Genomic DNA, 13,130 nt, shown 5'->3' with positions numbered 1-13,130 from the left:
CCCACATCTTTGGCCACCAGGCTTGTGGACTCCCAACCTACACATCAGTGAATGTTTTGAAGTAGGCTTGAGCATTAGGGTGCTGGCTAAGACAACAGCCCAGAGGACTTCTCCACCCCCACCACCAGTTCACTTCTTGGTAGTCAGCTGAGCTTAGGATGTCAGAGATAGTGACTTTCCAGGTAAATTGTGGGTTATCAAAGAATAAAATGATGAAAGACATTTTCTGAGGCTGTTATTTTTATCATAGGTTGTCTTACCATCAGCGTATATTAGATATTGTTCCTCCTACCTTCTCAGCTCTATGTCCGGCAAACCCAACCTGCATTTACAAGTACGGAGATGAAAGTAGCAGTAAGTAATAAAATAAGACAAATATTCCTCTGTCTTTAAAGAGTTTATCAGTGCAACTATAATGTGAAGTCAGTTACTTGATGGTGGAAAATTTGTATTCTTTCCTTGGGGTTTATACTTTCTCTCTTTGAAGGTGGTCCTTCACTAGCCACTATAGTTTATTTGTCCTGCGATCATTTTGAGGATTTTGCGGAGATTTTGTCATTGGCTTATAATATTTATACAGTTTATAGTGTTGTATCTTTGACATCATTTTAAATATGGTGTCAAGTATAGCAAGGTAAATTTAGAGTTAGAATGTACTAAACTTAAAAATGTAATTGTTTTGATGATGGAGACTATGTGAATTGATTGTCTCTGATAATAGTTAAAGTGTGGTGTTGGGAACATATGTGCACATGCCATATGCCTCTAGAGGTAAATTCATCAGTATGATTTTCTTACCTTTCATTCACATCATCTCTGAGATTGCACTGTAAGTCAGAAGGGCTATGGTTTTAGGTTCTATTTTGTACTTGGCATATGTGTAATAAAGGTAAGGTGTTGTACGTTGGTGACACTAGTGCAGACTTGGGCATAGTATTCTTCAAGTTGCCCTTTTGGGGTTGCACTGAGCACAGACAGCCCCTCCAGGAGCCTTCATTTTGTGTTGCCTGAAGGTTCTTTGTTTCTGTGAACTCTGCTCTTATCTCTAATTCCTTTTTCTTCCTGGAGTATAGCCTAAGCTCTACTCCCATAAGTATTTTGTTTAACCTTTAGCAAGCCAGTTTTGTTTTGCTCTCTGGCTACCTCAAATGCAATCATCTTGGTTCCTCAGCTAGAATGTAAATTCCTTGGTGACAGAAGATTCTGGTTTTATACCATGTGTGTTTTCTTGTTTTGTTTTTCACTTACATTCCTCTCCCACTTTCAAGGAAAAGCTCATACAGGTCATATATGACTGTCCTCCTGTGGCCTGTTGTAATTGACTTTATTCATTCCAAGTGCTTAATGACTCATAATCTATGAGCCAATGTCAGGAGTCCCTTTTTGGTTGCCTCTTATCTCCCATACATAACAAGTTAATTCTCTGTTGCTCTGGTGATCCTTTTATACAAGCACACCTTTTATACAAAAGGATTCAACAGATGTAAACCAATAGTAAACACCTAGGAGTCATATCACAAGAGTGTTTGCCTTATATAGATTCAACCATTTCTCTACTCAACAAAAGAAAGCAGCAAAATACCTTCTTAAGTAGGCAGCCTTTGTTCAAGGTCAAACTTAGTTTCTGCTGTCTTAGAGAAAGTGGGACAAAGGGGATAGTGGCAAAAATGAAAGAGAAGTACTTTAATTCTTGGGTTTTGAGGTTACAAAGGCTTAAGAAAGTTGAGGGTTGTTAAAGATAGTTGTAATCGTATCACTTTTCCACTCACTGTTCATCTTGAGGAAGCTCAGTAGCCCTGACACTCTAGATTCAATTAGCTAAGTATCATTAAGAAAGTACTGAAATGAGAATCTTCTTTCCGGTTGGGTGTTTTTTGTTGTTGTTGTTAGGTTTGGTGTTTTTGTTTTGTTTTGGCTTATTAAAGGAAACCTTCACTTACAATTTAAATACTGATCTTCATAGAATATGTTATTTTGGAAGGAAAGAGTTTTTTGTTTTTGTTCTTTCTCAGATATTCATTAGAATAGTTTTTTCAATTTTATCTATCTTCCCCTCCATTCTGTCTTTAGATTCTCTTCCTGGACATTCTGTGGCCCTCTGTTTAGCTGTTGCCTTTAAAAGTAAAGCAACCAATGATGAAATCTTCAGCATTTTGAAAGATGTGCCAAATCCTAATCAGGATGATGATGATGGTAAGGGAATTAAATATTTCTTCAGTGGAACTGTGTATATAGTCAAATTAAAATATAAGTAACTCTGGCAACAGGAGTTCCTCAATCCCACTGGATGCTCATAAAGCAATGTATCTATTTGGTCTGTTCAGCCTGTCAGTTGTCTTAGAACTCAAGAATTTCTCCCTTATCTAAAAAGAGGCTCTTAAATTCCTGTGAAATCATTTTACATTAAGAATATAAACTGCATTCCACTTACAAAGTAAAATATATTTTGATCAGTCAGTGATGTTTTAAAACATCTCTGCTTTCACCAGAGAGAGATTCCTGAATGAGAAGACTTGTTGTGTTATAAATATAAAGCTGGATGTTTTCTCCAAATTAAGCTATTATAATAGTAATGTTTAACGTTTCCTGTAATAGTAATGTTTAACGTACCATGTAATTCCAACCAGAATTGCAGTTTTATGGACATAAGTTTAACTGATTAATAAATGGATAAGAATTTACCATAGCACATATTAAAACATTGTGAAATGTATAGTTATTATAGTAATTAAATCAATGTGGTACTAGCACCAAAAAAAAAAAAAAAAGAGCAAGTGAATAGAATGGATGACAATCTATTGGGACAACTGGATAACCATTGGCTGGGGAATGGATTTAGAAAGCATAAATCAAAATGGCAATATTCATTGTAGGCATTGTCATGTATTTAAGGACATAGGCTTAAGTGTTCACTCATTTTGCTTTTAATTAACATGATCTTTCCATTTTATGGACGAGTATGAATAAGGAAATATCAGTGCTGTTGTTTAAAGAAATGGCTCATATAGAAGTATTAGGGAAACAGTTCCATAAAACTAAGAATTAAGATTGGTTTTTATTTTGAGTATTTAAAATCAGTGATCATCTTTTGTTAGTAATACTAGATGTTACATGAATTTCTGACTAAGCATTTGAATGTGGCATCTGTTTAGCATTCCAAGTGTAGCAACAAGAAATTGCTGTACCTATTTTTTTATATTACTGTGAAATATTTTTCAGATGAAGGATTTAGTTTTAACCCATTGAAAATAGAGGTCTTTGTACAGACTCTGCTACATTTGGCAGCCAAATCATTCAGCCACTCCTTCAGTGCTCTTGCAAAGTAAGTACTTACTATACCACCAGTGGTATAGTAATTTTTATCTGAATTTTTTTTAATATGAAGATCTTAATACTATTATTTAATTTTGGTTTGTGGTTGCTAAATTCCCTATCCCCGGCTTTCCCAAAGGAAAGCAAGCAGAAATGGGAGCTACCTACATTTTTGAGAGCTGCCCAAAGGTTGGCATATAAAGGCAGATTCTTTTTCTAATTTTAGAATCCAAGAGGAGGAGAAGCACATAGATATTCCTCTCTTTAAGATTTTGTGGCAGCTCCCTCACAAACTGTGACTTACTGTTCTTACCTTTTTAGCATCCTTAATGGTTAATATTTGGTTATTTTGTACATACATATTTTTTATTCTAAATCTGAAAGGCTTTTAAAAGAAAATGCTCAATGAATAAGTATGTGTGATATTTTTCTCCCATTATCAAAAGGTTTCATGAAGTCTTCAAAACTCTAGCGGAAAGTGATGAAGGGAAGTTACATGTGCTAAGAGTTATGTTTGAGGTCTGGAGGAACCATCCACAGGTAAAAATTATTTAATTAAGCATGTTGAGGTTCTAATTAGGTATAAAGATAAGGCAAGAGTGGTGTTAAAATGTATGAATTTTTTTGATGCTGTGAATGATGTTTAATTCATTCTTAAAATGTAAAAGTGTGAAAATTTGGTTTTGGACTATAATACCTCAACATGTTCTAAAAGTTCAGTAAGAATGCTTGTTGCTTGGCAGTGTATTCGTTTGATAAGAGTTAGTTGTCTGTTCTATCCAGTTTCTACAAAGAAGCACATATTTCTCAAGCCTCAATATAATTGTTTTTATACTGTGTATTATAAAAAGGAATTGAACAAATTTTATAAGATAGTTAGGTTTTTCTATGATAAAGTTTTTATTTGGGGGATTCAGTTGAAATTATATGCTTTTTTTTTTGTACAGGCATTATCATCTAAATTTTTTTTTATTATTATCATTTAGAGTTTTTCTTTCCATTCAGTCTTTATTAATATTATAGTATATCTTAGACTACTAGAACCAAGCAGAGGGCAGGATAAATGTTAAGACAAAGTGAACAGATTGCTCATTTCCCTTGCCACTAAAAATGAATTATACAGCCCTGTTTTACTTTTGTAGCAGTAGTATTATTTTGGCTACTATTAGGTGATTTACTCTAGAGATTCTTTTCTCCCTGTAGATGATTGCTGTCCTCGTGGATAAGATGATCCGTACACAGATTGTTGACTGTGCTGCAGTAGCAAATTGGATCTTCTCTTCAGAACTGTCTCGTGACTTTACTAGGTTTGAAGCTCATATATAAGAAACCACATGTATACCAATTCTTAGAGAACACAAACTTTGTGAAATAATTCATAAAAATCCATCATAGCCTTTTAACTTCATTGTATCTCTTATTGCCAGAGGTCACTGATATGAAATATACTGAATCCTTAGGGCTATAAGGTGTGATCAAATGTATGATCAGTCAATTTTGATATTCACAAATGAAGCCAACAGTAAAGCATTCTCAGATTTCCAAACACTCAGAAAACTGACCACCCATGAATGTGTTAACCATTATTCTGAATGATTTACATTTTCAACTCATTTCATGCTCACACACCAAAAAGGAGGTTCCCTATTGTCCACATTTTACAGGATAGGAAAATGTCACAGAGTGCTTCAGTAGCTTGCTCAGAGTCACATAACTAAGTGCAGAGCCCCGATTCAAACCAGGCCTTCTAGAATCAATTCATTGCTCAAGAGCACCATCTTTTCTTCAACACCTAGCTCAAATATTTCTACCTGCAAAGCCTTCACTGACCCCTACCAAAGTCAGAGTGCTCTGCTCTTTTGTCCTATCTGCTAACGTTCTAGACTAACATTTTCTTTATTGGAGTTTTATGAATAGATTGCTGTATTATCTTTCACTTAAACTGTCATCCAAGCCAAAATTTATAGAAGGAAATATTATGCTGTATCCTGAGGTTAGAAGGCCTAGTTCATAGACATAAAAATAAGTGGATATTTTTTAAAAATCAACCATTTATTTTAAAGTATCTACAAGATGATCCTCATTTTTTATTCTATTTGATGATAAAGATAGCTGACGTAAATTTATCTTATTCTTAAAGCCTAGTAGTTGATAGTCATTATAAACTAATAAGTTTCTGAAATCTCCCTAAGAGAATTAGCTTGAGTGGTTAAAGGTTGTGAAATGAGCCTTAGATTAAGTTCAATGCTTGGTATTGACATTGAGAAAAGACAAAATGTATTTCTCCTCCTAATGTTAGTGGTTTTCATAGTTTGCCACTTCAGTGAATATGTACAGTACATATAAGAGAAGTAAGAAAAATGGCAAGAATGTAGTATTGCCCTCGGGGAGCTTCCTTGAGTCTACTTGAGTTTAACAAATGGAGATGGATGCTTGCTGGAGAAATATGACTAATTGTGCCCAAATGGAGAAATATAGCAGCCCTTAAGGATGGAATAGATTATAGAATTTGATTATAGGTTTTATTGTCTGCAAGCATAACCTACCATATAATAACCAAATGGCATATTTCTTTAAGATTGTTTGTTTGGGAAATCTTGCATTCTACAATTCGTAAGATGAACAAACATGTTATGAAGATCCAGAAAGAGCTAGAAGAAGCTAAAGAGAAACTGGCAAGGCAACACAAACGGGTAAGTCTTGTGTCGATTTCAAAATGATTAGAGAAGGTTTGGCCGCACCTGGAGAGAATATTCAAAGACTGTTACTTTGTGGTAATTCGTTTTTTCCTAGGCCAAGTTCTGTAGCTGTTTCCAGAAGCAGAGGGGAAAGGATCGGGTAGTCTGTTACGGATAGTTATACTGCATGATGTAAGCCATGAACTTTACTTTTCCCCAGTTCATCACCTGAGTCAACTTCTTGTTTGCACTTCTAAAAGGAAAAAGGACAATATTATTTCTGATTCTCTGGTGCACGGGGGGAAGGGAGAAGACTGTAGATGGCTTATCACTTCCTCAGTACTTTGGAGAGGGGTGTGACAGGCACTCCTAGTTTACAAAAATAATTATCATAGTAATAAAAAGTTTAGTATTTTAGATGTTTTGAGGAGAATTAGGGAGCTGATTGCATTCTGTGATTTTGCATAATAGTACTGGTGTTCTCCGTGACAGTACTTTCCAGTGTGAAGCATGTTTACCAAATTAGAACGTGGGGGAAATGTTAAGTGACTTATATGAATGTGCAGGAAGTTTGAGTGCTGGTCTCCAAGTAGACATACATACAGACACATGGGAATGTAAACATACATTCACTAACCTAAAGTGCTATAAATGGTGTCATCCTGTTTTTTAGATGTATAAATTGAGGGAAGCATGCTCCAGGGTCACATAGCATGTAAATGACAGGACCCAGTTTTGGCCCAGGTCTGTCACACTCCAGAGATTTCCCACATGCTACATTGTTCTCTGGAAATGTGCTACATGTAGCTGCTAGCACATGTGACTATTTAAATTTTAAATTATTTAAAATTGCTTAAATACAAGCTAAAATTTAGTTTCCTTGTTGCACTGGCCACAGTTCAAGTGTTCAGGAGCCATATGTGGCTAGTGGCTGTTGTAACTAGTAGTGTGGATCTTTGTAGCATTTCCTTTATGGCAGAAAGAGCCATTAAGAATGGTACTCTAGCCTTATCTTATTGTAGGATTAGGAAGACAACTGTGCCCAGGTGCTTAGACTATAAGGAAGACCCCTATTACATGTGTGTGTAGAGTTAAAAGCAGAATTCTGTACAATCATTGAGTGGTTCTGATGATTTTGCTTAAAGAATGGAAGATGCAAGTATAGATGGGCCTTAGCAGTAGAGTAGTATCAAGAAGGATTACCAGGCTTTCTAGGTTCTATGTGTGACACCCATCTTCATGCCAAAAGAAACCTGGTATGTAACATACCGAGAGCCAAGAATAGCTCAGCCATCTAACCTCTTACCCTTTCCCTTCTTCAGTAAAATGAAGATAAATCTTGCCTTTTATTTTGCCTTATTTTGTCAGCCAAATAAGCAAATGCTGTATATTCTTTTCCAAGAGTGCTGCTTTAGCTACTTGTCAGTAGGCCTTTTTCTTTTTCTTTTTTTTCCCCCTTTCTCAACATTTTTATTGGTACATTATAGTTTTACATAATGGTGGGATTTATTGTTACATATTTAACAATACAATTTGACCAGGATCACTCCCGGCACTTCCTCCACCTTGCCTGTCTCCTACCTTGATCCATTCCTTCCACTGACCTTCTTTGATTTCCATGAGATCTTCTTTTCCTTTTTCCTCTCAAGCTTCCACATATGAGAGAAAACACGCTTCCTTGACTTTCTGAGTTTGTCTTATTTCACTTAACATAATGGTCTTTAGTTCTGTTTATGACTGAATAAAACTTACTTTGAATATATACCACATTTTCTTTATCTATTCATCTGTTGATAGACACATACTGTTTCCATAGTTTTGGCTATTGTGAATTTCGCTGTTGTAAATGTGGGTATGCGTGTATCACTGTAGTGTGGTGACCCTAATTCTTCAGGATAAATACCTAGGAGTGGATAGCTGGGTCATATGGTAGTTCCATGCCTAGTGTTTTGAGGGGCCTCTGTAATCATTTCCATTGTGGTTGTACTAATTTACAACCCCACCAATAGTATAAAAGTGTTCCCTTTCTTCCCCATCCTCGCCAGCATTAATTATTTGTATTCTTGATGGCTGCCGTTCCTGCTAGTATGAGATGAACTCTCAGTTTAGTTTTGATTTAAATGCTATATACTCTTCAGAGGAAGTTGGAAGAAATAATTAAAGCTGTACAGGGGTAGATTGAGCCCATTATTACCATCAGAGTCTTGAACAGTCTGCTTTAAATTACTACATGTCACTTGGAGCTATTTCTTATTTCTGATGAGAATGAACAACCTGGGCTATGAGCTGCAGGAGGGCCTGTCCATCTTTCCGCGTGGTCCATTAGGGATGAAAGATTGACAGGGTACCTTCCTGTTGTTAACTTCACACAGGTGGTCAGGCGGTATTATTTGATAGTCAGCACTCCCACTGCTGTTCCAAGACAAGTGTCACTAAATTTCGCTGGCCTAGCAAGTACCAATAAAACTTAAGTGAAAACATGTTTCTGAACCAAAAGAGGACCTGGAGATTTTTTGGGATGGCGGGGGGTAAGGGCCTTTTACCATACATATAAGTTTCCCCTTACATACACACATACCCCTCTTCGGGGATTGAATCTAGGTTCTCTACCACTAACGTACAGCACTAGGTGTATACTAATATACTAATTTTTTAAATTTTATGGTAGAGTTTTTCTAAATTTACTGAGGCTCACCTCAAACTTGGTGATTTTCCTGCCTTGACCTTCAGAGTACCTGGGATTACAGGCGGGTGCCCAACAGAATACAAGTCTTTGAATAGCATTTGACCTGACACAATAAAATCCTTCCCTTTCTTTAATGGGATTTAATACACTGGAGTTGTAAATAATGCCTTTTTGTCCCTGTGCTTTCTGCAGCGAAGTGATGATGATGACAGAAGCAGTGACAGGAAAGATGGGGCCCTTGAGGAGCAAATAGAAAGGTTGCAGGAAAAAGTGGAGTCTGCTCAGAGTGAGCAGAAGAACCTCTTCCTCGTCATATTTCAGGTAACTTGGTTTGGCACATTGACATGTAGAGGGAATCAATACATCTCTTTCATTTTAAAAAAAAACTTATTTTCAATTATAAAAGGAATGCATGCTTATTTACAGAAAAGTTTTAATAATACAAAAGTTTACAAAAGAAAATGTTAGTATTTGGAGGCCACCATGTATTCTTATTTCTGTGCTGTGTACTTAGTATTGAAATGTCTGTTTCATATTTAATTATTCCCTATTGTTGATTTAAATGATTGTTAGCAAAATGGTCATCAGGATGCAAAACAGTGTCCTCTTAACATTTCTGATTATTTTCCCAGAATAGAGACCCAAAAGTAATATTATAGAAAAATTTAGACATTGAATCGTTATGTATTGCCCAAAAGGATGCACCAATTCAAATTATAACTGGTTTCCTTTTCTAGATTACAATATTCAGTGAATCATGAGAGTTAGGAGCACACAGCTCAAAGACTGGGTGGAACATACTTGGAAGTCTCTGTCATGAGTTTTTTTCTGAAGTATAAAATTACCCCTCTAATACTTCATCTTCATTCCTCCTTTCCAGCGTTTTATCATGATCTTGACTGAGCACTTAGTACGATGTGAAACTGACGGAACCAGTGTATTGACACCATGGTACAAGAACTGTATAGAGAGGCTCCAGCAGATCTTCCTGCAGGTTTGTGAGGAACATTGTTTATGATAAATACTATATTCTCAGCCACAAAGGTTTCCTCACCAAATTTTTAAGGAGGTTATGTAGTAACCTGTAGGCCCTTTAGTTAATTCCATTTGCTGCTATTCATCAGAATATTTAGGTTTAAATTGGCTTATTATCACATAGACTCCCAATTGAAATTTTCTATGCTAAGGATCTCAAATGTAATCTAAAATAGATTAAAAAAATAAAAACTAAGCAAATAGTAATTGGTTTTATAAAAGTACTTTAAAATCTCATGTTCAGATGATAAACAGTGATCACAGAAGCAAGGTAAGCTGAGGTCTCTTCACATAAGAAACCTGTTAGCACCTGCTCTCGGCTAGATTTAAGTTAGAATGTGGAGCTGATTCTTTGTAACTTCAGACACTAAACTTCATTTGTTTGTTCTAGAAAAATCATGAATGCAAAAGTCATTAGGAGTTCCTCTAGATTTTTTTCTTATTCACTACCAATTTAAAAAGTTTTAAGCTGTAAGAATCCCTAAGTATACTCAAGTCCACCTAGAAACACATAAAAGAGTGTTTTTGTTGTTGTTTTCTGAAATTTTTATCTTCCTCAGTTAGTCAATGTCTGGGCTGCTTTTTAAAAAGTCCTAAAATATTATGTCCTGACCAGTCTATACTAGTGATAGCCACACACAAGAGCCACTGCCACAGTGTGGCATCATGAGTTACACTTTGGACAGGCTGGTAATGACTGCGTTGTTTAGAAAAGCTGTTGGACACCCCTTTTTTCACATCTCCCTGTACATTTTCTTAATGCTGGGCTTTTGAAGAGTCTGTTATTCCCGTGAGCCTGAACTACTTGCCTTTTCCTACTTCCTCTTCTCATTTCACAGCATGGGTGGGCTGCTGAGGTAGATGTTCTCCATGATTGTTTACTTGCTATGACTGACCTGAACACCACTTTTCTGTGTCTACAGCATCATCAGATAATCCAGCAATATATGGTGACCCTGGAGAACCTTCTCTTCACTGCTGAATTAGACCCTCATATCCTGGCTGTGTTCCAGCAGTTCTGTGCTCTGCAGGCCTAAGGGTCATATTTTTTTTTCCCTCGTGTCAAGGTTTTTTGTTTTTTTTTAATATCTTAAAATAATTTGTCTTATTTTTTATGGTTTGAAGGCTTGGTTTCTTATAATAGCCTTCACTTCTTAAAGGAAACAAAGGGGAAGAAGGACAATGAGGAATATGGAAGTACCTTTAATTTCCCTTAAAAAGCAAATATTTCTTAATGATAACAATGTGACAATGACCATGATGTATTATATGTGACAGATACAACTTTTCTGTGATCATTTGATACGTTTTCTCCTTACGGCACAAAACGACAGATTTGAGGTATGTGAAACACTAGAGGTCAACCTTGCGTTATAAAGTAGTAAATAGAACTGATGGGTTTATTACCAGCTAGCATAGCTTTTCACAGCTCATGGATAACCTGACATGGCTGAAATAAAACTAAAAGTATGTTTTTTAATCTTGGTTATTTCATGATTTACCATCTTAGTTTACTTTTTAAATTAATGATTTACTGTTGAAGGCACACTTTCATACTGTTTGAAATTTTCTCTTCAAAATATTTTTCTTAAGTATTTTGAGATACTATTAGTATGTAAAAGTGTTACTATTTTAAGTGGTGATACCCAAATTTGTCCATACCAACTTACCTAGGAATCTGAAGTTACTTAAACAATCTCCAGAGGTAGAAGCTGGACACCATCTTAAAGCTCCCTAGTTGTTTCCAGTCGGAGAACGATGATCTTAGAGCATCAGGTCATTGCCTGTTGCCTCTGAGAGGGATTTGTCCAAGATCATGTAGCAAACCACATGCTATAGTGGAACTGGACACAGATTAGCTAAAACTGTATTTAGATGTCAGCTTGGGTTTTATCTCCATGTGTCTTGATTCAAATAACTAATTCCTGAGGTTTTTTTCCCTATGTGATATTGAGACTTAAGAGCATTTTGTAAAATAATTTATCTGTATATAAGGAATTCTCTGACATTTCAAAGTTGTGGGATTTTTAGTCTTTTTTCACTAAAACAATAATAATTCTATAGTTACTGGTAATATTTTTGTGCATCTGCACACCAAAAAAAAGTATAGTAACTTTTTAAACTTATTACATCCTAAGTGTATGATGCATTGAGCATTTTCCATGTTTTGATATATGGTCATATTAGTTTGCTATACATTTTGGTGGCTATGAAACAGTCCATTTAATAGATGGGAATTCCTAGGATTTTAAATACCATACTATTTAAGGAAGGAAATCTTAGGTATACTGTTCTTCTTTCCCATTGCTTTACCACAGCACACAGTATGTAGTTTCAAGTGGCTTCTGTTCACAAGAAGCCAGTGGATAACGTTTAAGGCTCTGATGACTTTATTTGATCTTAAACTGCTTTGTAATACTTCCACATTGCCTAGCATAGGTTAGCTAGCTATACTTGGTCCACATTCTAGAGACATTTGTAGGTGTTCATGTTCATTTCCTTTCTCTTGATCCTCTTTTCATGTATAATGGTTGCTTCTAATAGTTCCTTCATGGATGGGACTCTGCTTTACCTAGTCCAACAGCTATGCATATGGAAAAACTGAACCTAGCAACTGAATTTTGAAGAAATAAAGGTGCAAGAGCAAACATTCAGCAATTGCTTTCCACACTAAGGAAGCTTACACAGACAAAAAAATGGCATGTCACTGTACCTCCTACCTTGCAATGAATCAATATTCTGTTAAATTGTACTGGTGCCATTTAACATGTATTTGTCAATATACTGATGACATACACTGTTTTTCTTAAAATATAGTTAGACCTGAAAGTGAAAGATGACATGAAGCCTTGCCATGTAGATAGCTGGATACCAGGACTATTTTAAATTGATAAAGAATGAATAGAAGCAAACCTCAGCTAGACAAATCTCTCTGTGTATTGGCCTAGATTAGTGCTTATTAACTAGTGGCGGTTATGTGCCAGTTGTTAGATTAATCCTCACAGCAGTGCTCTGAAAGATGATTATACCTCCCTTCACAGATAAAAATAGGCCTATGGAGAAATTTGCCCAAGGTGTCCACAGCTAGGAAGTGGAATTTGTACTTGGCTTCATCTGGCCCCAAGAGCTTTATCCCCCACAATGCAGTAATGCTCTTAGCAGCCGCCTGAACAGCTAGTTACTCTCTTGTCAAAGGAGAAGGTTTTATCCAATCACAGAAATCTGCCCATTGAGTCAGTTTTACTGAGCTATAATATTTAGTATAGCATATATGAAAAGTCAATACTTGAGAAATACACTGAACATTCCTGTTTTTATTACGTAGAGAACAATTAGTAATTATAGCCCCAAGCACCTAATTACTTGGGTTTGAGTTGTTTTGACTTTGGTCTTTCTCCAAGCAAATCTAAGGAGAAGAA

At 35.9% G+C, this 13,130-nt stretch overlaps 1 protein-coding gene across 4 annotated transcripts in view; it reads left to right on the top strand.

Annotated features, from left to right (window-relative positions):
• Ncbp1 (nuclear cap binding protein subunit 1) overlaps positions 1 to 11,191 on the top strand; it is a 34,613-nt gene extending 23,422 nt beyond the window's left edge. For all 4 annotated transcript variants that reach the window (XM_015492281.2, XM_048783320.1, XM_048783319.1 and 1 more), the window contains 9 exons: positions 251 to 354; positions 2,071 to 2,193; positions 3,220 to 3,322; positions 3,759 to 3,852; positions 4,516 to 4,619; positions 5,891 to 6,005; positions 8,869 to 8,997; positions 9,557 to 9,670; positions 10,635 to 11,191. In XM_015492281.2, coding sequence (XP_015347767.1) covers positions 251 to 354; positions 2,071 to 2,193; positions 3,220 to 3,322; positions 3,759 to 3,852; positions 4,516 to 4,619; positions 5,891 to 6,005; positions 8,869 to 8,997; positions 9,557 to 9,670; positions 10,635 to 10,748 — 1,000 coding nt within the window. In that variant the 3' untranslated portion in view covers positions 10,749 to 11,191. The remainder of the gene's footprint in view (positions 1 to 250; positions 355 to 2,070; positions 2,194 to 3,219; positions 3,323 to 3,758; positions 3,853 to 4,515; positions 4,620 to 5,890; positions 6,006 to 8,868; positions 8,998 to 9,556; positions 9,671 to 10,634) is intronic.
• The last annotated feature ends 1,939 nt before the right edge of the window (positions 11,192 to 13,130 follow it).

Source organism: Marmota marmota, unplaced genomic scaffold (assembly GCF_001458135.2).
Source record: "Marmota marmota marmota unplaced genomic scaffold, marMar, whole genome shotgun sequence".
Taxonomy (NCBI): Eukaryota; Metazoa; Chordata; class Mammalia; order Rodentia; family Sciuridae; genus Marmota; species Marmota marmota.
This window is presented reverse-complemented; position numbering and strand designations above follow the sequence as displayed.